General features: G+C 51.9%; 10 protein-coding genes across 10 annotated transcripts; 6 read left to right on the top strand and 4 right to left on the bottom strand.

Moving 5' to 3' along the window:
• Window positions 1-145: 145 nt before the first annotated feature.
• On the top strand, window positions 146-2,225 carry N7459_005974 (putative transcription factor; the record flags this gene model as incomplete). The annotated part of the gene is made up of 4 exons (XM_056945158.1): window positions 146-165; window positions 351-1,205; window positions 1,256-1,275; window positions 1,399-2,225. 4 exons carry the CDS (start codon window positions 146-148, stop codon window positions 2,223-2,225), a joined length of 1,722 nt encoding a protein of 573 aa, XP_056799493.1.
• Window positions 2,226-3,016: 791 nt separating this feature from the next.
• Window positions 3,017-4,527, top strand: N7459_005973 (DUF4246 domain-containing protein; the record flags this gene model as incomplete). The annotated part of the gene is made up of 2 exons (XM_056945157.1): window positions 3,017-3,742; window positions 3,973-4,527. 2 exons carry the CDS (start codon window positions 3,017-3,019, stop codon window positions 4,525-4,527), a joined length of 1,281 nt encoding a protein of 426 aa, XP_056799492.1.
• A 577-nt stretch (window positions 4,528-5,104) lies between these two features.
• On the top strand, window positions 5,105-6,778 carry N7459_005972 (sugar porter family MFS transporter; the record flags this gene model as incomplete). The annotated part of the gene is made up of 3 exons (XM_056945156.1): window positions 5,105-5,303; window positions 5,377-5,559; window positions 5,622-6,778. The coding sequence occupies 3 exons, from the start codon at window positions 5,105-5,107 to the stop codon at window positions 6,776-6,778; spliced, it is 1,539 nt and encodes a 512-aa protein (XP_056799491.1).
• A 799-nt stretch (window positions 6,779-7,577) lies between these two features.
• On the bottom strand, window positions 7,578-9,050 carry N7459_005971 (LLM class flavin-dependent oxidoreductase; the record flags this gene model as incomplete). The annotated part of the gene is made up of 1 exon (XM_056945155.1): window positions 7,578-9,050. One exon carries the CDS (start codon window positions 9,048-9,050, stop codon window positions 7,578-7,580), a length of 1,473 nt encoding a protein of 490 aa, XP_056799490.1.
• Window positions 9,051-9,718: 668 nt separating this feature from the next.
• N7459_005970 (sodium:solute symporter family protein) lies at window positions 9,719-12,045 on the top strand (the record flags this gene model as incomplete). The annotated part of the gene is made up of 4 exons (XM_056945154.1): window positions 9,719-10,006; window positions 10,070-10,331; window positions 10,386-10,663; window positions 10,729-12,045. 4 exons carry the CDS (start codon window positions 9,719-9,721, stop codon window positions 12,043-12,045), a joined length of 2,145 nt encoding a protein of 714 aa, XP_056799489.1.
• Window positions 12,046-12,149: 104 nt separating this feature from the next.
• On the bottom strand, window positions 12,150-13,513 carry N7459_005969 (uncharacterized protein; the record flags this gene model as incomplete). The annotated part of the gene is made up of 5 exons (XM_056945153.1): window positions 12,150-12,603; window positions 12,663-12,805; window positions 12,862-13,083; window positions 13,143-13,244; window positions 13,307-13,513. 5 exons carry the CDS (start codon window positions 13,511-13,513, stop codon window positions 12,150-12,152), a joined length of 1,128 nt encoding a protein of 375 aa, XP_056799488.1.
• Window positions 13,514-14,711: 1,198 nt separating this feature from the next.
• N7459_005968 (GABA permease) lies at window positions 14,712-16,495 on the top strand (the record flags this gene model as incomplete). Its single annotated transcript, XM_056945152.1, has 5 exons — window positions 14,712-14,813; window positions 14,872-14,942; window positions 15,014-15,210; window positions 15,267-15,647; window positions 15,717-16,495. 5 exons carry the CDS (start codon window positions 14,712-14,714, stop codon window positions 16,493-16,495), a joined length of 1,530 nt encoding a protein of 509 aa, XP_056799487.1.
• An 862-nt stretch (window positions 16,496-17,357) lies between these two features.
• N7459_005967 (ESCRT-II subunit protein SNF8) lies at window positions 17,358-18,217 on the bottom strand (the record flags this gene model as incomplete). Its single annotated transcript, XM_056945151.1, has 2 exons — window positions 17,358-17,670; window positions 17,745-18,217. 2 exons carry the CDS (start codon window positions 18,215-18,217, stop codon window positions 17,358-17,360), a joined length of 786 nt encoding a protein of 261 aa, XP_056799486.1.
• A 915-nt stretch (window positions 18,218-19,132) lies between these two features.
• On the top strand, window positions 19,133-20,171 carry N7459_005966 (60S ribosomal protein uL30; the record flags this gene model as incomplete). Its single annotated transcript, XM_056945150.1, has 3 exons — window positions 19,133-19,288; window positions 19,489-19,655; window positions 19,712-20,171. 3 exons carry the CDS (start codon window positions 19,133-19,135, stop codon window positions 20,169-20,171), a joined length of 783 nt encoding a protein of 260 aa, XP_056799485.1.
• A 1,147-nt stretch (window positions 20,172-21,318) lies between these two features.
• Window positions 21,319-24,040, bottom strand: nip1 (translation initiation factor eIF3 core subunit c; the record flags this gene model as incomplete). Its single annotated transcript, XM_056945149.1, has 2 exons — window positions 21,319-23,582; window positions 23,689-24,040. 2 exons carry the CDS (start codon window positions 24,038-24,040, stop codon window positions 21,319-21,321), a joined length of 2,616 nt encoding a protein of 871 aa, XP_056799484.1.
• Between the last annotated feature and the right edge of the window lie 993 nt (window positions 24,041-25,033).

The raw sequence follows: 25,033 nt of genomic DNA, 5'->3' as shown, positions 1-25,033 counted from the left end.
ATGATAAATTAGTAGAGCCAAGTTTATGGTAAATTCGGGATGTGATGATGGTTGAAAAACACCAGAACTCACCGGTCAAGCCATTACGAAGGCAGCGGTTAAGAATCTCAGCCGCTTGTGAAGACTGTCGTTCGAGGAAGGCGAAATGCGATGGCGGTCGCCCGGGTATGCTTTCCCAAGCCCTTCTAGTCCATCATAAAATTTTCCATATAAATCGGGCTGATATCTGTCATATCGATAGCATGTGCCCGATGCCAGGAGCGAGGGAAAACGTGCATTTACACTCGCGACTCTGCGAGGAAACAAACTGATCGGAAACTGTCCGCCAGACAAGCACGACCAGTTCACAGTTTGGCTCACCTCCTGGCCTCACCACCAACTTCACCTGCTCACTCGCTTGAGCTTCCTCTCATATCAAAGGGCGAGACGCCCTCGGCACTTGGACCGACCTCAAGACTGCACCACTTGTCTGAACACCAAAAGCAAGAGCCGAATCCAGATCCAGATCAAAGTCGTGTCCACTACACTGCCCATGGACGCTTTGCTGGTCAGGTTGCCACTGCGATAGATCTCGAAGCAGGGATTGTTCCTCCCGCAGCTTCGCACCGGGTCCCTTTCGTGGACGCGCCTTTGTTCGGAGAGATCGACCTGCCGTCCCAATCTTGCCTTCTGCACTTGTCGACTGAACTACCTGCCCGAGATCGTGCTGATAAGCTTATTGATATATACTGGCAGTACATCGACCCCGTGGAGTCTATTTTAGATCGCAAACGCTTCCAGTTGAGATATGAGGCATTGTACTCCGTATCACCTGCATGTTCATCGCTTCGCGCAGACTTCGACAACGAAGTTTGGCTGGGTATCCTCAATGTCGTGTTTGCGCTGGCAGTGCAGAGACTAGAGTCTATTCCATTTCACAAACGGGACGAAGAGGCCAATGGTTATTTTCAACGCGCCTGGGCCCTTCTTCCTCTTGAGTCCATCCTTTGGAAACCTGGATCGCTTGAACTGGTACAACTTCTAATGCTGACCAACCGATACCTTCACTGCACCAGCAATCAACAGAAGACGTGGATGACGGCGGGACTGGCGATCCGAATAGCCCAAAATATGTGTTGCCATTTGTCTGGGCCTTCGGCCAAGGACTCCAGTGAGGACAAAAGGTTGAAACGGAAGGTTTGGGCCAGCTGTGTCGGTCTAGACCGGTATGTCTTATTCCCCTCAGAGTCATGCTGCACTTACTGACTGGCAGTAGATGCGTGTCCTGGTCGCTCGGTAAGACGTCGGCGCTGGCATTGATTCCTTCACCAAGCGGGGGCAGTCGGCAAGAGAATATACAAGGAAAAGCCGATTCCTTGGGACTGGAATTACATGAAATTGGCAATCAGATTCAGCTAGCGCAGCTGCAGACCCAAAATAATCTAGTCACTAATCTGGGATTGCCGCATTTGCATCAACAGGACGAATACCATACCGTGGCCATGAAGCTAGACTCATGTCTCAATGAATGGGAGCATCGGCTTCCCAACGACTGGCAGTTGCAGAACCTCGCATTCGTTACAGACAGGACGTCTCGAGCGGAGCGATACTTGCTTCATCTTCGGTACGTAGTGGCCTCCGTGCGCATGTTCTCCATGATTGGTACTAATAAGGATGTCCCGCCCAGTCTCCTCCATCATCGAATTTTCCTATATAGGCCCATGCTCTCTCGCTTCTACTCCATGAAGCTCGAACCCCAAAAGACACCCACCAGAACCAAAAGTCTAAGTGATCGACTTTTCAGGGAGTGTGCCGGAATGTGTGTTGAAACTGCACAGACGGTCACATCGCTGATCACCAACATACTTGAACCGGATACGCCTATCGGCTTGGTTCCCTGGTGGTATCGAATTTATTATCTCCACATCGCGGGGGCCATCTTCCTCGCAGCCATGATCGGACCAGACCTCTTCACCGAATCGGTTTCACGATCATGGCAGGACCTTTTATCGGCCCTACGCGCACACGAGTACCTTAGTCTGTATGTTCAGCAATGCGTTCAGACCTTTGAGACGCTTTCAGCGAGGATCCTCCAGACACGATGCCTTAATTCCAATGGCAGTGGGAGTACTCCACCTCTAGAGGATCAGTCGGGTTGTTCCTTTGATGAGATGTTTCAAGATATCGGATTTGACTTTGACAACTTTCTTTTCGGAACTGGGGATGCAGTTGAGTGGTTGTTTTAGTACGGAGGTTACCTTGTTCACGGCGCATTTTATACTTGGCGCCCATGAATAAGAATTGTTCAACTATCTATACCTTTTTCTTTCTTTTGATTTGTTCCATTGAAGAATAGGCGGACTGAGGCGTGTTGTGGCTTCCAACCTACAACTTTCTGGGGGCCAAATTGCTGCCTGGTTTCTGCCTAACGGCAGCACACACCTTCGGCATTCCAGCTTTTCCACGCGTCCATTGCGCCCCCGAAAAGTGCATCACGGCCACAATGCACCGCTGGCGCTCATCTGCCCGAATATCATGGCGCTCAGTTCAAACGAGGACTTCTTCCTCAGTGGCATATACTCCTTTGGAGATGCCGGGGTTCAACGTGCCCCTGAATTTTCACCCAGAGGTATGCCTTCTGCGATTCTCCTGACAGTCTCAATCGCTGATGCAGCGGGAAACCTAGGGAAATGTCAATGACATGAGCATCTGCGGCTTTCCAAATGCTTTGGATGCGAATCACTATAATTACGGCTGCTTTAGGTAAGGATCAGCAGTACTTATCCCGACGACTCAGCTTCTGTATTGACATGGACTTCTCTAGCGATCTTACTGTACACAGAGAAATCCTCATGATGCGGGTGATGAACAGCATCACTGATAAGGCTGAGTGGGATCGAAAGGTGTCTTCTGCTATCACAATGACAGCCTCCACGGTGTTTGTCCAATCGCTGACTAGCTGTAGGTCTTCGATGACCAGATTACTGCCAAATGGCGCCATGAAGTTTCCCAAAGCGGTCAGGACGTCACTCCCAAGATGATGGATTGGATTATTAAGGAGTTGCAATGGAAAGCCGGTATCTATCGGAAGACCGGAATGCTCCGAGTCTTCGATATTGGGGTCGTCAAGTCTGACACCGTCATCTCCAATCAAGTGCAGCAGGCTTTGAAAGATGCAGTGATCCCATTGGAAAGCCTCCCAGAGGATCAAAAGGACTTCCATCCAGGATCTGATCAGAAGGTCGTTGATCTAGTGCACCCTTCGCTGTTCCCAGTCATTTACGGCCGCACTCGCGTCCTTCCGGACAGAGTGATAGGTGTTGACGATTGCATAGATAGTATGGGTCAGGGCCAGTTGATTCCTATACCATCAGATGCTGATGCCACTCCTGATATTTTTGAATCTTACGGGTCTCATCGCCTCGCGGTATCGCCGCTCAGCCAACGGTTCCAATGGCTCCCTTGCGACATCGAACTCACGGAGCATTCCAAGTGTCGGATTGTCTCCTACATCAACAATGCTCATCCCGTCAAACATCGGGCTCTATATGGAGTCGTGGAAGATGTGATTGCCAAGGCACTTCCACTATGGAATCAGAGTCTGACCGAAAAGCCCTTTCGCTCAGATCGCATCAAGTTTGTAGAGGTTGAATATGGTGAGAGTTCTGAGCCTGAGCCAATCTATCCCGAAGACGCTGGTGATGACTTCGATGAAGAGGCGTGTTTCGAGCGCTTCGAAGCGTGGGAAGCTTCTCGTCCAATCGTACGTCCTGAACCAGGAGAATTCCAAGCAACCAAGGAAGACGATTGGGATATTGTCAACTTGCAAAAGCAATTTCCGGGCAGAAGACTCCAAGTGATTGTGAAGCTAGCCAATATTGAATTGACCCCCGAGAAGCCGGATTATGAAGGAGGATCCTGGCATATCGAGGGACAGCTGGTGAATATGTCTCTGTCCTTTATAGGAACAGCGCTAATATTACCTAGAACGAGCGTATCTGTGCCACTGCCATTTATTACTACGACAGCGAAAACATCACGGAGAGCGCTCTAGGCTTCCGTCAGCGGGGAATGAGCGACATGAACGACATCAACTATGAACAAGATCGACATGAGTTCCTCCAAGAAGTCTACGGACTTAGGGAGGATGTCGACGGTCGGAACGCTGCGCATATCACGCAAGAGCTTGGAAATGTACTTTGCAAGGAAGGCCGTCTCATCACGTTCCCCAACACACTTCAGCACCGTGTTCTACCGTTCTCGCTGGCTGACCGATCAAAGCCGGGGCATCGCAAAATCCTCGCACTCTTCCTCGTGGTTCCACACAGACGCATTGTCTCGTCCGCTAATGTTCCCCCGCAAAGGGAAGATTGGACTCCGGAAGATCCAGAGCGACAAGACGGGGTGACTGAAGATATACCCAGCTCGCTCATGACCATGGCGGAGGCGAAGGAGCATCGGGTTGCAATCATGGAAGAGCGCGGTCTCCGACACAATCGCCAGAACGAATCGTTCGAGGTGTCCAGTTTTAGTCTCTGCGAACACTAGGAGCTTGGGTAGATGACTTATACTGTGATAGTGAGCGTGGCAACCTTGGAACTACCTATGTATATATTATATTGGGCCCAACCAGCAGCATCTATGTTCCATCTTGGGTCTCCACCGACATATTGAATCGGGGAGGAGACGCTCGACTCCGTGAGATTCAACCATTGAAGACGCTAATGCACCAGTGGATCTTCTCCCCCAATCAGCGACGCCGCGCATCTTCATGCATCGAATCGGCGTCGAAACTATCTTGCGATCAACAAGCAATCTCCTTGATCTAGGCTCAATTATGTGGGCTGCGAGCCTTTGGCCCAATCCTCAACAGGCCGGTTGATTTCTTCTTCAGATCCAACCTGCACGGAGAACAGCTGAAAGCATTCACCCGCGTTCCCAGTGTGGATCCGAGGATCTTCCCAAGCACTTTTCACATTCCCCGAGGAATTTCTCTTCTCCTACCCCAGACCGTGCGCGATCTCGCCTTCCCTTGCGGATCGACTCGATTTTTGCGTCGTATGTTTACGTCGCCCTTTGCCGGAGTGTACAGTACCAAGGTAGCCTCAAGCTTGCGAATCCCACCATGGTTCTAAACAAGGCGCAAGGCGCGAGCCTTCAACGCATGATCGCCGTGCTGGGATCGGTCGCGTTCCTGGTCCAAGGGTACAACCAGGCTGTGATGAATGGCTTCACCACCCTGCCGAATTTCCTGAGTACGATTCCGCAGGTCGACACGGTCAACACCACAGGGGGCCAGAAATCGCACAATTCCACGATCCTAGGTCAGTGACTCATTTTACCGGCTCCCATCTTAAGTACCTATTCACTTATTTACTTACTAATCTCTGCCTGCAGGCCTGGTAGTCGCCATTTTCGAACTTGGTTCTGCAATAGGGGCCCTTTCTTGCCTCGCTGTGGGCGACAGACTGGGTCGTCCTAAGACCATGCTGCTTGCTGGTTGCATCTGTGCCGTGGGGGCAGTAATTCAAGCCACTACTTACTCCCTTGCACAAATACTTGTCGGGAGGATTGTCACCGGTACATCGTCGAAGAAGATTTTTTTTTCCTTCAAGTTTCATTTGGCTAATTTAAGTAAATAGGCATTGGAATGGGCATTTATACGGGCACTATCCCCATGTACGTCAGTGAGACTGCCAGTGCCGAGAAGCGCGGCCAGCTGGTCCTCGTGGAGGGTGTCTTTGCCCTGAGTGGTTTCGTTCTCGCGGCATGGGTCAACTTCGGCATGTATTATACGACAGGCCCCGTGAGCTGGAGATTTCCCATTGCTCTCCAGCTGGTATTTATCATTTTTCTTGTCACCCTGACTCCGTTCCTCCCGGAGTCACCGCGATGGTTGGTCAAGAAGGAGAGACTAGAGGAAGCGACATCTATCATGGCAAGATTGATGGGCCTCCCTGTCGACGATCCACAGGTCGCGAAGGAGATCTCTATTATTCATGCCGCCATTGCCCGGAATGCCGGCCACGGCAACCAGCACTCAGGCAATCCGTTCTCTTTGAACAAACACCGCCATCTCCATCGTCTCATCATTGCGATGACGGTGACCATGTTCACCCAGCTGAGCGGCATCAACGTGGTTACCTTCTATTCGACGTCGATCTTCGAGCAGACTCTCGGGTATGCCGGTACGTACGCTAGAATATTTGCCGCCTGTCTGCAAATTGCCCTGGCCCTCGGCGGATTGACAGCCGTCTTCGTGGTTGATCGATTTGGCCGCCGCCCTCTCATGATGTTCTCCCTGGCATCCATGGTTGTAGGCCAGGCTGCCGTCGCCGGCTTGACCTCGAATCTGAGCAATCACTCAGCTGGCAAAGCAGCTATTTTCTTCTACTTCTGGGCCGACTACACACTCACCATTGGCATGTTCATGATACCGTTCATGTACGGGGCGGAGGTTGCGCCGCCCAACATTCGTCACAAGATCACTGCGTTGGGAGCCACGTCCAGCTGGCTTTTCAATTTCATGGTAGCTGAAGTCACGCCCGTTGCGTTCGCCAACATCAAATGGAGGTATAATATTGTCTACGCCGCTACGAGTGCTGCAGGGTGTGTTTGCATATTTCTTTTCTACCCCGAAACGCGGGGAAGAAGCCTTGAGGAGATCGATGAGATTTTCCTCCAGTCCAAATCGATCTTCGATCCCCCTCGCGTTGCCAAGAGGCTGCCAGTGGGACTTGATTTGCTTGAGAGGATTCAGATATCCGAAGAAAAGGATGACTGTTCCAACCAGGCCTGAACGAGTTAACATTCGATGACATTCCGTGGACTTGTTTGGGATGTGATAGGAAACAAAAGCATTTATATACCAGGGGACTAACGGCGCTCCCCGGACTCCGCCTAACCTGCGGCTTTCAATAAATAGTTAATCTATAATTCATGGATCTGTACATATGAGTCAATAATACTGCAATTTCTTATCTAGGACCTTGAGTAATGTTGACTCGGCTTGCCAGTGCTCTCTTTCGCCCATCTTTCCTTCAAGCAGCGCGCCCCCCCCCCCCCGGGTTGCAGTCGAATCCAGTTGGATCTGTGGAGGATGAAGAATGCTCTGTGCCCCACCACTTTCCTTCGCTGCCTTTGCCTCGATATCCACCAGCTCATTGTCGTGAACACCCACGTATGCGGATATCCCTCCGACTTTGATGAGTGACTTGAATCGGTCTCTCGGGTTCTCCACGCAAGCGGTCTACACCGTCTCATCACTATTGGGAAAATAGGTAAAAATGTCCTGAATACGGATTTGTAAAGCCACGTTGAACAGGAATCATAGATCATTGAAATTCAAAGCCCGTGAATATTCCCCTGAGTTTCGTACGACTGAGCAAAAGTGCATCGAGAGCTATGGCATTGAAATCACCTCCTTTGGCCAAACAGCCTAGTCGTGATAAGGGCAGAAGTAGGTGGCTCTTCCTGTGTTCTCGTGTTTGACAGAAACGAGTTGACTGAACAACAACAACTTGGGATTCAAGAACGAGTAAATTACTTAGGCAAAGAAAAGGCATCAAATCCAATAGAATGAAGCGGCACTTCTACCCTCACGTGGCGTGTTCTGCCTCCGACTGATATTTGGGAATCTTCTCTCCTGCTCGCCATTTATACTGGCTCCCAGGATGGTCGTCAGGAAGACGCCGCGATCCGATATATGCTTCTCGTGCAGTCGCTCCCTCCTGCTCGACCGTCGCCCGGAAAATGCCTCGTCGTCGCAGCTCGGGGAGCAGAAACTCGATGATGTCCTCAAACGTGCCCGGATTGGTGATATGAGCCAGGTTGAATCCATCCACCCCCGAGATCTCAACCCATCTCTCCAACTCATCTGCGACTTTCGTGGGACCCCCGACCACTTTGGCCTGCAGTCCGCCGACGCTGATGTATTCAACGATCCTTCGCTTCGTCCACGGTAGACTCTCCGTGCCTGGCACCGTTGCTGACCATCTCCGAACAATAGACTGCACCCGTGGAGAGTCACTGAAGCGAAAGTCCTCGTCGTCGGAATAGCTGGACAGATCCACGCCAGTCCAGCCACCGAACAGCGCCAGCGCACCCTCGTCGTCCGCATACTGAAGATATTCTTCCCGCTTGGCCGTCGCTTCGTCATCCGTGGCTGCGACTATCACATTGATTCCCACGAGCACCTTCAGATGGTTTGGATCGCGACCCTCTTGTCGAGCGATGTTCCGGATATTGTCAACAGTCCCTCGAGTAGCTTCGGGTGTCTGTCCGCCGATGAAAATCGCTTCGCCGTGCTTGCCGCCAAATCCATTGCCTGCCTCAGAGACACCGGCCTGAAACAAGAATGGCGTCCGCTGAGGTGACGGCTCACAAAAGTGAGGACCGGGGACCTCAAAGTACTTGCCCTTATGATTGATCTCTCGAACGGCGTCGCTGGCGATGTATGTTCCGAGCCGACGATCGGCTACCACCGCATCGTCTCGAAAACTGCCTTCCCATAGCTTATAGAGCACCTCCATATACTCATGTGCGATCGCATATCGCTCATCATGTGGGATCTGCTCTTTCAAGCCGTGGTTTCGAGCCGCGCTATCAAGATACGAGGTGACTATGTTCCATGCCACACGACCTTGGCTGAGATGATCCACTGTCGAGAGCCTCCGGGCGAGCGCATATGGTTTCTCATACGTCAAGCTAGCCGTCACGCCGAAAATAAGGTTCTTCGTCACTGCGGCCATGGCAGGAACAAGGTACAACGGGTCGTTGACGGGAAACTGTGCGCCAGATGCTAGTGCAGGGACAACATTCGCAGGGCCTTTGTACACATCATATGGACCTAAGGTGTCGGCGATGAACATCGCATGGAAATTGGCCTTGTCCAGCAACTGCGCCAGGTCCGTCCAGAAGGACAGTGTCTTGTACTGATCCGTCTTGTTCCGAGGATGCTTCCACAGCCCAGGAGCCAAATGGCCGGGGGTGTTCATCACGAAGGCATTCAGAATAATTTGTTTCCTGCCGCCCGAATCTCCAAGGCTGGCTTCTTGGTTGTTTCTCGTCATCTTGCTCGGCAATTTTCGAGATAGGTGTTCGATCAAACGAGTCTGCTAAGTCGGTTTCTCCGTTTCCACGTCAAGGGTAGGGACCGCCAGTGTTATACCACCACCCGAGTAGGACAAGACTGCTCGGGAATGGTTCTCCATTCGCAATCAATCCCAGCTCGCTATTTTCTGGATCTATGTCGAATATAGTTTCTATCGGCCGATAGAGTATGACATGGATGTTCTAGCGATGGCGTTGTGGAGTAGACGCCGACTTCTGCTGTGCGTGATCGCGCGTCCTTTTCTCGCCATCGCGTCGTGATGGCACGCAATCCTCACAACATAAGCCCCTCACGCTCACCTCTTATTCGTGAAGACAACTTAACTTCCGTCTAGCTTACTATCTTGCCTTTTTACCTTCTTGCAGCCTGATGCCTAGCCCTCTTATCTACATCCATCGCCATTCTTAGCCGTGCCGTGTCACGCAATTGAGCACATGGACGACGTGAGAACATCATCCACACGGCGCTTGAACTATTGCCCTAAACTTTCTCAACGACCCAATTCAGCCAGTCTTGGCATACAGCAGAGTTAGCATCTCAAGGCGCGATGGACCCTGCAGTAAATAAATATTTCGACTATTCCGCCCTTCCGGGAACTGCGGTCTGCCAGTCCAACAACGAGCCACAATGTCCAACACAATTGACACGGCCAAGCTGGCCCTGATCTCTCAGGGTGCAGCCTACGGACTTCTTATTGGCCTTGGAGTCCTGTTCTGCGGTGTTGTTTTAATTGCTGTCAAGGTTCAGAAGGCCTACTTATCTGAAGACTCCGGCAAGTCGGAGATGTTCATGGTTGCCAATCGATCCGTCGGAACAGGTTTGACAGCTTCAGCTGTCTTCTCATCATGGATGTGGATCAACGAGACAGTACTGGCGGCAGCTATGTGCTACAATTATGGATTGGCGGTTCCTCTGGTATGTCGAGTCTTTCACTATGGCATTATCAACCATCCAGCGTGACTGACAATATCAAAATAGTGGTGGGGCTCCGGTCTCTGCTTCCAAATTGCTCTGATGGCTGCCCTTGGAGTCATGGCAAAGATTCGGGTCCCATACGCCCACACATCCTTGGAGATTGTTCGTATGCGATATGGCAGGATTGGACATCTTGTTTTTATTGTGCTGAACCTGGTGAACAATGTTTTCGGGTGTGCCTCCATGATCATGACTGGCTCGCAGCTGATCTATGGTGTCTCTGGGATGAACTTCGTCGCCGCCACAATCCTCATCCCGCTAGGAGGTAAGTTCTACGCGATCCGAAATACCCCCGGACAGGCTTTTTAACTCCCTACAGTCGTTCTTTATACTGCGGTTGGCGGATTGAAGGCCACCTTTCTCACGGACTTTCTGCACACAGCCATTGCCTTGATCTTGATCATATACTTTACTATTGCAGTCCTGACCAACTCTTCGGTTGGCGGGTTAAGTGGCCTATATGACAAAGTGGCTGCTACTGCTGGCGAGAACTATGTCTCAGGCAATTACGCCGGATCACTGCTCACATTCAAGTCAAAGGGCGCCATCATTTGGGGATTGATTCTCAAGTTCGGGAACTTGGCCCTTGTTGTTATGGTAAGGCTCGAGCATCAGTTACCCATCACCAGTCTTTCCGATCGTATCTAATATCCATCATCCAGGATACTGCATTCTGGCAAAAGTCCTTCGCAACAGAAGTTAAATCCACCGTGCCTGGCTATAACATCGCCGCGCTAGCAGTGTTCGGTATACCGTGGGGACTTGGAACCGTCATCGGGTTGACAGCCCGAGCGATCCATAACACGCCCATCTTCCCAACTTACCCTGGCGAACTCACCTCCACGGAAGTCAGCATGGGCATGGTCATGCCATATACTCTCAAAGCACTCATCGGCGACAAGGCAATTGTTGGCTTCTTTTTCCTACTCTTCATGGCTCTCACCAGCACGGTGTCTTCATCCATGATTGCGGTCAGCAGCATTCTATCGTACGATCTCTATAAGACATACCTTAATCCCACGGTGACCGACAAGAAGCTCGTGCGAGTGAGCCACCTGACTGTGGTGATTCACGGTGTGTTCATCACGGGTATCTCGATCGCCATGAACTACGGAGGTGCCAACATGACCTGGATCAATTACCTCCGGCCAATCATCTCATGTCCCGGCATCATCCCGCTTATATTGACCTTATTTTGGTCCCGTCAGACCCGCACGGCCGCAATTGTATCGCCAATTCTTGGATTCTTCAGCGGTCTTGCTGTTTGGCTGGCAAGCGCCAAGTCGATGTACGGCGCTATCAACATCGAGACCACATCAAACGAATACCCGGCTCTCTACGCAGCGATCGCGTCTTGCTTCTCACCTGCTCTGTACTCGGTCATTCTGTCACTCTATAAGCCTTACAAATTCGACTGGAGGGAGTTCCTGCGCATTGAGCTGGCTGACGAAGCCCAGCTCCACGCAGCATCAGACACCAGCACCCTCAACGATAGCAGCGAGGAAGAACAGCCGAAAGACTCCAAAGATGCTTCCAGCGTCACCAAAGCAACTCCTGGCAGCCCACCTTCGGAGGGAACCGACAACGATCTCGAGCGCACTGGAGTAGTAAGCGAGAAAAACCAGGAGTCCGCGCAAGCAGCCCTGTCCAGCGCGCGTCCCAGCCTCGACGATATCCAACATCCTTTCGATGAGCCAACACTCAAAGAGCTGCACCGATGGCTCAAGATTGCAGTGGTCACATTCGTGGTTCTTGTCTTGGTCACATTTGTCGCTTGGCCGATGCCGCTGTATCGCGACTACATCTTTACAAAGTCATTCTTCTCCGGGTGGACGACCGTCGCCATTATCTGGCAGTTTGCTGCATTTGGTGCGGTGGTGATCTTCCCACTTTATGATGGGAGACACGCGATCGCGACAGGCGTAAGGGGCGTGTGGAATTCCTCCCGGGAGTACGTTTCTCGAAAAGGAAGGGCATAGACAGAATCAGAATAGAATTGATGTCCAAGCGTCAGAAAATGGAATTGAATATTCTTTTCTCTAAAATACAAGTTTGTTACAAAAGTCCTAAGGGTCATGAATAGTCACGAACTCGTGGTTGCGCGTTCTGGGAGTTCTATAGACTCGTCTCGGATGCTAAGCTGCACAGTTTTCACAATGTGAAGCCCTCCGCTAGCTTCAGCTGGGTCAATTATCGGATCTTCTTCCCGTTCCCATCCCCTCAATTGCTCACCACGCGTAGATGCGTTGGATCCGATCTTGGTAGACACTGTGTTCTCCGAGCCAAAATTAATCGACTTCGACTTGCCCGACCTCGATCGAGACTTCGATGCCGACGTGCCCTCTGTGTATGAAATTCCGTTCTCGTCCACATAGGCGGCAACAAAAGTTTTGATGAACGCCGTTACGAGGCAGATGACGCTCAGCGCGAGGTATATCTCGGTAGCGACAGTTGCGTAGGATCCAGTGAGGGTCGGGTAGTTTGAATCGATCTGAGCCTTCGTGAAGTAGAGACGAACTCCTGCCAGGGGTACGAGTCTATTGATTGATATGGGTCAGTGGACAAAACTAATACAGCATCTTAGGATGAAACTCACAGAATCCGACTCTCCAGAGCCATGAACACCAACAGCTTCTTTGCTGCTGATATCCTGACATTTTGAATCGCAAGCCCCGAGTAAAGAAACAGTAGGACTTCCGTCACAACGTCAATGGCTGTGATGGCTTGCCATCGTGGGAACTATACGGCATTCAGTGTTCTGATACCAAGCATATCCCACACATGCAAGGTCTTACCAAGGTGGAACACTGGGCAGCACTGATATCATGCCACGGGTCATGGCTGCAGCGAATCGCAAGTAGAATCACAGATAGCAGGATCCAAATGATAGTGCTTCCAAATATCGCGCGGATGAACCGAAGATTTATGGTTGAAAAAAGCGTCTGATAAAATAAGCAGGTAGTGAGCTTAGAGAAGCCCAGCACAAATATGGAAAGAATGTCGGCAGTGTATGTCATCTATTCCAAGATCCCATTAGGATTTCCTAAATAAGGAGCAACGGCCGGGTCAAACTTGCCTTGAGCATTCGCTCGTCTCTGTCCGTAGATGCCTCTATCCGAGTTCCCCAGCCATAATGAACCTCGCCGAGCACTACCGATGCTTGGGCAAAGGACATGGCCTGATACATGGTCAGTCAACAAAAAAGATATCGCCTCTCGGCGGCGCGGACATTTTACCTACCACGAGTACGCCAAATACGTAGTCATCTCGTTGCATACTAGGCCTATGCCTGTTGTATGATGCGAAAATACGTGCTGTGAGAGCAGCCAGCACCAGAACCAAATAGAACGCGGTGATCACAACGATCAGTCCGCTATGATTGTTGTCGTTGTCCGTCGTCAGTGGAGGGCTTACCCCGGAGGGGAGCGCCGCCGCAGAGGTCGACATGGCGGGCTAAAGACAGGCATAGACGTGAACAAGACATCAGGATAATGCCTCATTTCATATGAGGGCGTAGACCAGCATCGGGCGCCTGAGCTGTATTTTTTCTTTTTTTCCCTCTTCTTGACGAAGGGGGTGGGGGGGCATTGAATCAGAGCTGTGAATTATTACTAGGCTTTTCGAACGACCAGGGCCAAAAGTCAAAATGGGCATTTGGTGCTCGTCAGGCCACTAAAATCGCGAACCACGCTGACGCAAGGATACTATTTGGCGGTGGATGGCCAGGGTATGTGGCGATCATACCTTACTCAGGATGGCCGAGGGCTCGGCAGTTGCAATGTACAGGGATCGAGTCGAGCCTGCGCCGGCCAGCTGGCCGGCTGCCTTTCCACCCTAGGGACCGCGCAGTGGGGGCAAGCGATGGTTATCATAAGAGATAGTGTAAATCCATTTCCATACTGGGTTCTGTGAAGGTTTGAGGTAGTCAAACATCCTCCCAGGTCTATCTGGAAAGATTAAATAAGGGGCTGGGTCAACTGCGACACTTCTCGCGAATGTCCAGGTAGCTTGGCTCATATATAAGAGACTCGAGGCTCTAACAACCTTCGCGTTCGAGATCTTATCCAGCGGCTAGTTCACGGGTACCACATACGCTTGATATCCTTGTGAAGATTACCAACTTCTGTCGCATTGCTTACTGTTGCACATTCCCCACATGGTCGCTGCACGATGGAATGGACCCATGCGACGTGGACCTAGAGTCGCAGATCTAAAGTCTTGAGAAGCATGTAAGATGGCCTTGGCCCCGATCACTTTCTACAATGGTTTGCTGTTTTCGCCTCCTCGCATGTCACCGTCACTGCACCTAGGGTCCTCCCCAGACCAGGGTGCCCCCCCGATGTGGAATATAAGCGTAAGGCGGGCCGGCGGGCACGCGGGTGGCGGCGCGGGCCCCGGCTTGGGAGGCCCCACCCACCCAAACTCGGGCCTCGTGGAGGGCTGGTCGCCGGGCATGCGAGCGTGGTATTCCAGGTGTATTCCGAAAAGTTTAATATCTTACTAGCTGGGGTCTTGGCCGGTAGACTCGACCCGTGGAGTTTCTCTTTTCTCTTTCTCTTCTCCTCCCTCTCTTCTATAGACAGGCCCTTACTACTCAGTCCTGATGCAGGGGCCTCTGAAAGCACCAAGCCCACGGGCGGTGGACATGGAGCTCCAGCCAGGGGGTCTCGATGCGCCTCAATACAAACCGGCGGCCATCTTGGATGATAATGACATGCATCGAATGGGAAAGGTCCAGGAGTTGAAGGTATGTCTATTTACCCAACCTATATCGGTGCGATTCTGACGGTCGCGATTCGCAACAGAGAAATCTACGACCGCTGGCGGCGTTGAGTTTTGCTTCAGTCCTGCAAGCCACCTGGGAGTTTATTTTAATGTAGGCTGACCCCGCTGTTACCTCGTCCGGGGATGTCTTGTTTCTCTGACTCGTGGGTGCTTTGGTTTTAGATCTAACTCTGACGGTTTGGAGAATGGAGGCCTCCCTGGCATGTTCTGGTCCTATGTTTGGACTTTCGTCGGGTTTGGATTCATCATCGCCTCTCTTTCTGAAATGGCCTCAATGGCACCAACCTCGGGCGGGCAATATCATTGGGTCTCGGAGTTCTCTTCACCTCGTTGGCAAAAGTTCCTCAGCTATATTACAGGTGATACACTGCCTTACCCAGTCATTAGTTGCCTCACTAATTGGTTCTATGCGCAGGCTGGATGTCAGTGTTGGCATGGCAGGCGGGCGCCGCCTCTGGCTCATTCCTCACTGGTACCATTATCCAAGGACTGATCAGCGTCCGAGATCCGGCTTACGAGCCTCAGAACTGGCAGGGTACTCTATTCGTCTTTGCGATGGTTCTCGTCATCTATATTTTCAATGTCTACGCAGCCGATCTAATGCCCGTCCTGAACAATCTCTTGATGATTCTCCACGTGCTATCATGGGCCGTCATCTTGATCGTTTTGTGGGCAATGGCTCCTCATCGCACTGCCAAAGCGGTTTTTGTAACGGCATGGCAGAATGATGGTGGCTGGTCCACTATGGGCTTGAGTGTGATGATCGGTCAGATCTCAGCAATCTACGGCTCTTTGAGTATGTGCAACGTCTAACTTCTAAGCGCCCTCTAATTCACCATATCAAAAATGCTCATAAGAGTCACAGGTTCCGATGCAACAGCCCACATGTCCGAGGAGGTGAAAGATGCCGGTCGAAATGTGCCCATTGCGATCGCCTGGGGATATTTCAGCAATGGCATCATGGCCACCATTATTTTGATCGCATATCTCTTTGCCACGCCGTCCGTCGAAGACTCTCTCAAAGACGTCACTGGCTTTCCCTTCCTCTACGTCTTCAAACAAGCAACGTCGACAGCCGGAGTCAATGGGTTGACAGCGATCATTCTGTTGCCCGTAATTTTCAGCAACATCATGTTCAACGCCTCGACCTCTCGCCAGACATTCGCCTTTGCGCGTGATAAGGGTCTTCCCTTTGCTCGATGGATTGGAAAGGTAAATGAGAAGCGCCAGATCCCTGTGAACGCAATTGCCTTGTCCTGTATCATCAGCTGCGCACTCTCCCTCATCAATATCGGCTCCGATACGGCATTCAATGCCATTATCTCTCTCAATGTGGCCGCACTGATGTACACATACATCATTTCGATCAGTTGCGTTATCTACCGAAAAGTTTGGCATCCGAACAGTCTCCCCCCTCGCCGGTGGGATATGGGACGGTGGGGTTTAGCCGTCAACATCATTGCGCTCTTCTATTCTTGCTTTGCCCTTTTCTGGGCATTATGGCCTAGTGATGTCTCGGTCACGCTGGATAATTTCAACTGGAGTGTGGTTATGTTTGGAGGTGTATTCATAATTAGTCTGGTGATGTATGTGATTAAGGGACGAAAAGAATATTCAGGGCCGGCCGTGATAGTTCAGCAATGATCGGTCGATTGCGGTTTCGTGGACTGTACAAACTCATATATTTTGCAGATGAATACCAATGCAATGAAAAGTACGACAGTATTCAGATTTTTGAGACGTCCCAGACCGCGAAGAGTTATGGACTATCTCCAGGGTACGCAGTGCTGAGACGGTGTAAGGTTCCTTTCTTTTCATCGATTTGTGAAAGATCTTGTTGCTTTTTCTTGTATTTCCGCTGCGTCATGTTTCGCTTGTTCGCCAGTGCTTGTCTATTCCAATTTGAATTGAGAAAGTAGGTATATTTGGATTAGTACAGTATGTACCGCTTCGTTAGTAAAGCACCTTCGTAGATTCTTAGGTGCAGGCTCATTCGATATAAGGCCTTTCCAGCCGGACGTTGATATGCAGTGATAGAGAGGTGGGGTTGGGGCTGGTGTGGAAGCCAATTTGCCTTTGCACACCAGGTATGCGATGCAATATGGACGTGTCGACAATCAAGGTCACCCTCGATGTCTCGTTGGACTGAAGCCCGAGAGCAATATTGTCAGGTCACCGGGCAGGCTTCCTATAGCTTTTCCGGTGCGTCTGTGGGAAGGATTGAGAGAGCAAAAGAAATAAATTCCAAGCTCCATGGAACCGATCAAGTAAAATCGTCACTCATCATGAGCTTGGTGTCAAATTTTGTTCAAAATGTTGCATCATTCATGCGGCGAGTGACCAGATTGGATCCACTGCAACAGCTGCGTGAGGCGATAATAAGTAGTGAGGGGTCAATGAAAGATAAATCAGACCATCCAAACGGTTGCTGGCCTCATCCTGAAAGCGGATCGGTATTCACAGAGTAGTGTGGCGAATCAGAATCAGACCGAAGCAAGCCTAATCCTCAACTGGTATCATCCAGCAGGTTCTGGGGTGACCAATACTCTTTCTCGGGGCCTTGGGTATCCACCCAGACGAGGCCATCGGCAAGTAAATCGTCAATCACCGTCTGTGCTCGAGCCTTTTCCCAATTGAGGTTGAGTCGTAGCATTGAAACACTAACGAAGCCAAGAACTTGAATGACTTCAAGAACCGTGGCTTGGTCGGTGTTAAGTTCCTTTGGTATAGATCGGATATATTGCTTGCTACCAACGTGGACGATTGAGAACCCTGAACCGAGAGGCTCAAGAGATCGAACAGCGCGAAGAATGTCATCTCTGTAAATGGGTGATTTTGTGTAAGCAAGACTTTGAATTCGACTTTACGTGATAAAGGGACGAGGGCAACATACTCCGAGACCTCCAGTCCGCTTCCAATGGCTTTCCCCTTTCCCACACGCTTGCGGCATTCCTCAACACCGATGAGCCCTCCGTTCTCATTCCTAGTTTCTCGGCACAATTCGACGACTCGGACAGCAACTTCGAAGTAGAAGTCGTTCATGTCCCCACCTAAGATCTGGGTCCAGAAACTGCCCCCTTCGCCCAGTCCGCGGCGACCATTCTTGCCTTTGATGTTGCTAGCAGCGAGCGGATCTACACCAATGGTATTGCACATGCGCGCAAACTCTGCTCGGAAAGTCGGGTTGGACTTGATAGTAGAACTGTGCTCCAGCGCGAAGGTGTGGAGTAGTGACTGGAAGACGGAGAGTTGCGTTTGGAGGGAGGCCAGATGGGTGGAGCGCAGGTTGGCGCCATGAGTCGCATAGGACTGGGTTGCCTGGTTGCGATTAGCAAAGGCCCCAAGGCCAACCCCGCGACGCGACATGATGGTATATAGAGCTAAGGAGTAAGCACGCACAGCAGACGAAGAGATTCCCCGCGCGGAAGGGGGGACCCGTGGATGAAGTCATCCGATGAGCGGCAGCCCTAATCAGGTGGTGATAAGGGCTTCAACGTCCATAACGAGCCTAGCGTGGAGAGAACGGAATACCGTTCCAATACGGTTTAGCGCCGGCCCGGCACCCACACAAGCGATTTCTTCTTTTCTCGCGCTTTTCTTCCGCTCGAACTTTTCCCTCGACAACCCTCGCCGACCAGCCAACATCGCCGGACCTTCGCAATGGCCCCTACCACCACGTATGCTTCCCTATTCCCCTTCTGACTGATTCAATCTTTCGAGATTGTAAGGTTGCAGGTATAGTCGTCCTTCTCGCTGGAGATGCTACGGCCTCGGCATCGTCGATGGCCGCGGAGCACCAGCTCGATCCTTCCTGCGCCCTCTTCCGGCTCGAATAATCTTGGATATGCATTGGCGTTTCAACGAGTATCGCCGGCACAGAGGAGGGGTACGGAGTCTTGAGGTTGAAGGCAAACCCATGTCTTCTCCTCCAAAGCTATTGTTGTACAGCTATCGTGATCCAGTGCATTTGATGCGGCAAAAGCAGTCACTGCAATCGGAGCGAAAAGCGTCAACACATATTTCCTGGACATTTGTCCGGGGTGTTGTCGGATGAGGATAAACATGGCATTTTTGCGGGTGGTCAGAAGAAGTTTGTTCTTGCAACCCTTGAGCTGAAACATTGCACAAGATGTATCGAGAAGCCACAATTCGGCCATGAAACCCCAGTGCTTTGGTCCTCACTGACTAAAGTCATTTCGTCGAGTTTTTGTTTTACTTTTGCCTTCAGTCAGAGAATGTGGCGCTATATGCTGCAATTCTTGCACTCGGCGAATTGTTTTGATGTCGTTGTGTCTCGTGCGGACAGACTATACTGACCTTATCAGCTCCATCCCCACCAAGGACCAGGTCCTCGTCCCCGAGACCCTCCTGAAGAAGCGCAAGAGCCAGGAGCAGGCTCGCGCTGAGCGCCGTGCTGAGGCCGAGAAGAAGAAGCAGGTTGGTACCCTTATTTGTTACTATATTCCCTCTTCCCTTTCCAACTACATGATGACAACACCAACCACGCGACTAGACCAAAAGGTCAATGCTGTCGCATCGTTAACCATCTTTCGGGGCTGATACATTGTTGATGCCACCTGCACGTTTATGTCATGAGCATCAAGGTGAATCTCATGCTAACTCAAAGATTCATCCAGGCCAACAAGGAGAAGCGTGGTGTTATCTTCAAGCGCGCTGAGTCCTACGTCAAGGAGTACCGCGATGCCGAGCGTGAGAAGATCCGCCTGGCCCGCGCTGCCCGCCAGGAGGGCAACTTCTACGTTGACGATGAGCCCAAGCTGGTCTTCGTTGTCCGTATCAAGGGGTATGTCCACCATGATATCGCCCGTACTCAAGCGCAATCACTAACTCCATGCGTAGTATCAACAAGATTGCTCCCAAGCCCCGCAAGATCCTCCAGCTGCTCCGTCTGCTGCAGATCAACAGCGGTACCTTCATCCGCCTGACCAAGGCCACCCAGGAGATGTTGACCATCGTCAACCCCTACATTGCCTACGGTTACCCCAACCTGAAGTCCGTCCGCGAGCTCCTGTACAAGCGTGGCTACGGCAAGGTTGACAAGCAGCGTGTTGCTCTGACCGACAACCAGCTGATCGAGGAGCACCTCGGCAAGTACGGCATTGTCTGCATGGAGGACCTGATTCACGAGATCTACACTGTTGGCCCCAACTTCAAGCAGGCCAACAACTTCCTGTGGCCCTTCAAGCTGTCCAACCCCAACGGTGGCTTCCACGCCCGCAAGTTCAAGCACTTCATCCAGGGTGGTGACACCGGTAACCGTGAGGAGAACATCAACGGTCTCATCCGCCAGATGAACTAGATGTAGTCCGCTCTCCACGGGGTGTAGGTGCCAACAAAAAAATGAAGTTCATCTTCAGTAAAAATTCTCTTCACGACGTTCTGTCACGGGTTGTTTTTAGCAGACCGGCTGTGTGTATCTTCTGTCAATTAGCGATACTGGTCTGGGATTTCCGTTAATGCATTGCTTCAGACAACCCGCAATCGCATGTCCATGCCTTGTAGACGTAAAGATTTATAGCGTATTCAAGTAGGACATTTGAATGCCCAGGTGGTTGTCTTTTCTTGTTTCAAAGTGTGAGTTGTAGAATTTCGACCGCTTGGTAATCGTGCTCTCCCGAGTTCAACCCCTCAAGACAACCACCGTCCTGCCACGCAATAAGTAGATAGCCTATCATGAGTATAACCCCCGAGCATAAGAGATCTCTCGTTCGTGGATGAAAAGCGCAATGGCATTTCAATGTATTGGCTAGACAAACAAATTAAAAGGGAATATTGGTGAACCTCGACTGTTTCCTCCACACATATATATTGAGCCTGATGCAGGGTAACCAGTGAGAGCCAGTCTACCAAGGACCCCAAATCGCGACGCACGATGTGAAAATATGTTTTTCGTACGCTGTAGGCTGGATTTTTGTAACATGTCTTTGTGGACAGCCAAAAGTGGAATCCATCTCATGCCCAAGCCCTTAAGGTGGATGAAGGATAGCCACAACGGGTTTCTCCTTGCCGGGACCTGATGCACGCCCAGCTATGTGGCAACAAGCGAGAGATACCACCACTTGAGTACAGGACATCATGCCCGGCTTGGCTCGTTCGGCTAGACTGCAAGGTTGGACAACTGGTCCAGTGTTTGGTGTTATATGCCAGTCTGCCGGACCACGCCAGGCTGAACAACACCGATTCCTCCAATTAGCCATCAGCCATCTTGCACCTCTACAAAATCTTACGAGTAAAAACGAAGAAATTTCTAACCATTTATATTCATTCATTTTGAGTCATCCAACGGACACGAGGGATTCTACTCGCGTTCGGAAACGGCATGAGAAAGAACGGGAAAACCATGACAAGGCAGCAAAGGTGGAAAGGGGGCGAGAGGGCGAGAGATGAGGTGGAATAAAAGAAAAGAAAAGAAGAGAGGAAAGGCATGCCATTACATCAGAAAACATTTAAGCCTTGATTGCACCGCCCAATGCGCCACCGCTGAATTGCTGACCACCAGGTCTCCGGCCCTGCTGGCCGCCCGGCAGCCGTGGGCCACCGCGAGCCTGGCCACCACCACGACCACCGCGGCCACCGCGGGCACCAGGGCCCTGCTCACGCTGGAAGGCATTGGCCATGCCTTGGGTGCGCTGCTCGAGGGTCTTCTCGTTGGACTCGAGGAGACCCATGGACTTGTCGGCGAGAGTGACAATCTGGGATTGGAGACGGGAGAGCTCGACGCCCTTGCGGAAGACGATGGCGTCGTTGACCTGGTCCAGCGCGGCGGCCAGCTCCTCGTGGGAGATCATGCGGCTGATGATCGCGGCAATCTTCTTGGCAGGCAGCTCGAACATGTCGGCCAGCGAGGAGATGGAGAGGCTGTCGTAGAAGGGGGCGTAGGTGAAGAGATAGGTGCGCAGACCCTCCTCCTGAGTCTGCTGGGACAGCATCTCCTTGATCTTCTCGGGCTGGGGCATCAGATCCCAAATCTTGATCGAGGCCAACATGGAAGCGGCCTTCTTCCAGTCCCCAGCGGCGAGGAACTTGGCGCTCATGATGACACCGTCGCGGGTGTTCTCCGGAGGACCGGTGAATACCTGGCGCTCGTTGTAGTCGAGCATGCGGCGGAAGGTCTTGGAGATCATCCGGCGGCGCACCTCAGGAGCGGAGGAGGTCTGAGCCATGAGGGGCACCTCGAGGAACATACTCGAGGTCAGGTAGATACACTCAAGCAGCTCGAGGTTAATGTGCATGTGGAAGGGCAACTGGCGCTGGCGCTCCAGACGCTCCTGCTCCGGGGAAACGGTCGAGTAACGCTGGAGAATGATACCCTGGGCGAGGAGCTCCTTTTGCCGACCGCTACCACAGATATCACCCAAAGTATTCTGGGCCTCGTAGATGAGACCAGCACGGAAGGCACATAGACCAATCTGAACAAGGGTGCGGTTGAAGAGGATCTGGGTGCTGACGTCGAAGTTGGAGATGTTTTCGGACAGATGCGACATGAGCATCAGGTCACGGGAGCGGTAGTATTGGTCGTGCAGAGCAAGGAAGTAAATTTGACACAGCATGGAGCGGGCACGAATGATACCGTCGCTGTTCTGGAACAGGTAGTTGCAGAGGGTCTGGATCAGGACAGGCACATCGCCAGCCTGGGCACGGGGAGTGACGGCAGATTCGAGATTTGGGGGCAGCGCCTTCCATGTGGCATCCTCCAAGATCGAGACAACCTGGGAGGGCTTGAAGTAGACGTGCTCCAATCGTCGAATCACCACTCGGTTCACGCTGTCTTGCCGGGTGTCGTTCTTGTCGCCAGTGTTCAGGCTCTCCACGTAAAGCTGGGTGCGAGCAATGTTGTTGTAAAGCTGCTGCTCGTCACTGAGGCGCTCAATATACTCAGCAGTGTGAGGATCGATTTGCTGCAGGGAGCGGGTGAGCTCGTCATCGAGACGCTCAATGTATGAGACAAGACTGCCCGGGACGTAGAAAGTCTCGTTGTCCGCAACCTGGGGCTGCTTCTCATCATCCTCCCACTCATCGGCACCCTCGCTCACAATGAAGTTGCGGTGCTTCTCCAGGACAGACAAAAGAGTGCCAAACTCTTGGTCGGCCAGCTTCCACTGGTCGGGACTCATATAGTTGGCGGAGGAGGCTGTGAGGTCAAAGCGGGTTGAGATAAGGGTGAGGTAGACGCGGATACGCTGATAGGGGGTCTGGGAGACCTCAAGGAGCTTCTCCATGGTGCGGATCTGCTCGGCGCGGTCGGTGTTCTTCTTTCCGCGCGACTCGACAATGACACGCAGGTGCTTCAGGATGCTCTCGGGAGTGTACTGCAGAGCCTTGCCGCCGCGGCCAACGGTGGCGAAGCCGTCATCGTCAATGGGAGCAGCTGCGGCCGCAGCAAAGTTCTGAATCTTCTCAACCTTCGTGGGCTTCGGAACGGGAGCAGGAGCGGGCTTCTCGGCTTCTTCTTCGCTCTCCATGAAATCGTCCTTGGCGGCGCGGTACTTCTCGATCTGAACGGCATAGTCCTTGTTGTTCTTCTTGATACGCTGCTTGACGGCATTGAATCCCTTCTGATTGCTGGCGTTCATCTTCTTGTTGGAGGACTTCTGCTTGGTGACGGTCTCGTTGACCAAGTCCTCGAGATCGGCGACAGCCTTGATGTAGACCTTAGGGGTCGGGCCCGACTGGGCAATCTTGACGATCTGGCGGTTCAAACTGTCGAACTCTGCGATGCCCTACGTCAGTCCCGACTGTGTACTCCAAAAGGCTTCCTCCGGTCCTCCGCATTTGCCACCGCCAGCTGAGGACGCGATGCGATCGAGTAGACTCACCTGTAGCGATAACAGCCCAATCACCAATCTTCTCCGCATTCTCGATCAGACGGATCGTGTTCTCCAGGCCCTCCAGCCGCTTGTCCTTCGCACTCTTGACGATTGTGACTTTTTCCTCATCCTCGCTCTCCTCGCTGTCGGAGTCATCCCGCAAGAAGTTGGCAGCACCGCCGCGAGCCTCCTTCTCATCGTCAGAGTCGTCACCGCCGGACTCGGTACCGGAGGAGTCGTCGTCGGTGGATTCCTCGGCGTCGGTCTCCTCTTCCCCCTCGGAGTGGTCATAGACATCCTCCTCCTCATCCGAGGAGCTGGACTCGCTGTCGCTACCGCCGCGGTAGAAGAATCGTGACATCGTTGCGGGTCAAGACGAAAAATCCGAGTGCACGAGGGCGTAAAGGCAGATCCGTCAAAAGTTGGATGGAGTTGGACGGCGGATGAGAGCCACACACGAAATTTAAGCGAGGGGTTGACTATACCAGATCAGGATTAGTGCCACCACGTATCGACGGGTTCGATTGGACTCTCCTATACTTCCACAGCAAGAACAAAGAATGAGAATGAGACTAGCAGGGAAAAAGAAAGGGAGATATGGTATGTTCGATGTGGGCTTCTCTTTTCCCCTCCTGAGTCACCAAAGATATAAGAAGACTTGGACAACTGTATCTAAGTACAGATCCACCAGGGAAAATAGATCCAGAACCTCCCTAAGCAACTTCCCCAGGACGAGTATTCGGGCTTACTGAGACAGGCAAAGGGGAGGGATGTGTTCGTTCTTTCATACTCCAGGCTATGCCGAAAGAAGGAGACGGCACGGAAAAGAAAGGGACAGGATAATCATGGCGGCCGCTCAGATAGAACGGTCGCGTTACACGTTTGCGAGACAGGTACGATAGAATCACAATCTAGCAAGACACAAGAATCGAGAAAAGTGGCAATGCGATCAAGACCCTCAAAGGGTCACACTACTCTCAGATTCCCCCGGCACAATGATGGTGAGCGAGTAAAGCGACCATGGGGGATCGACACAAGGCTACGGAAGGCAGGTCTCGAACCTGCCTTCTCAACCATGTCTGCAAGCCCATACGTGTGAGTTACTGGAGGATCCTTGGGGGGGTTGGGTCTGAGTAGTGACTCAGAGCAAGGAAAACCAGCTGTCAGGTGGAAGGCGGGCTGGCAGGATCGGAGTGGATCGAGATCGGGTCGAGCATATCGGGCAAAATTCCATGTATGAACCGGATGCTGCAGGCCACAAAGGAACACTCCGTTAGAGAAGATGCACGCACCAGGCGTATGTACTCGGCTGCGTTGAGGGGAAAAGACGATCAGAATACCGAACTCCAAGGCA

Source organism: Penicillium hispanicum (assembly GCF_028827665.1).
Source record: "Penicillium hispanicum strain IBT 35686 chromosome Unknown utg000005l_segment0_segment0, whole genome shotgun sequence".
NCBI classification, from domain to species: Eukaryota; Fungi; Ascomycota; class Eurotiomycetes; order Eurotiales; family Aspergillaceae; genus Penicillium; species Penicillium hispanicum.
The sequence above is the reverse complement of the archived record's forward strand: the minus strand, read 5'-3'. Positions and strand labels throughout refer to the sequence as shown.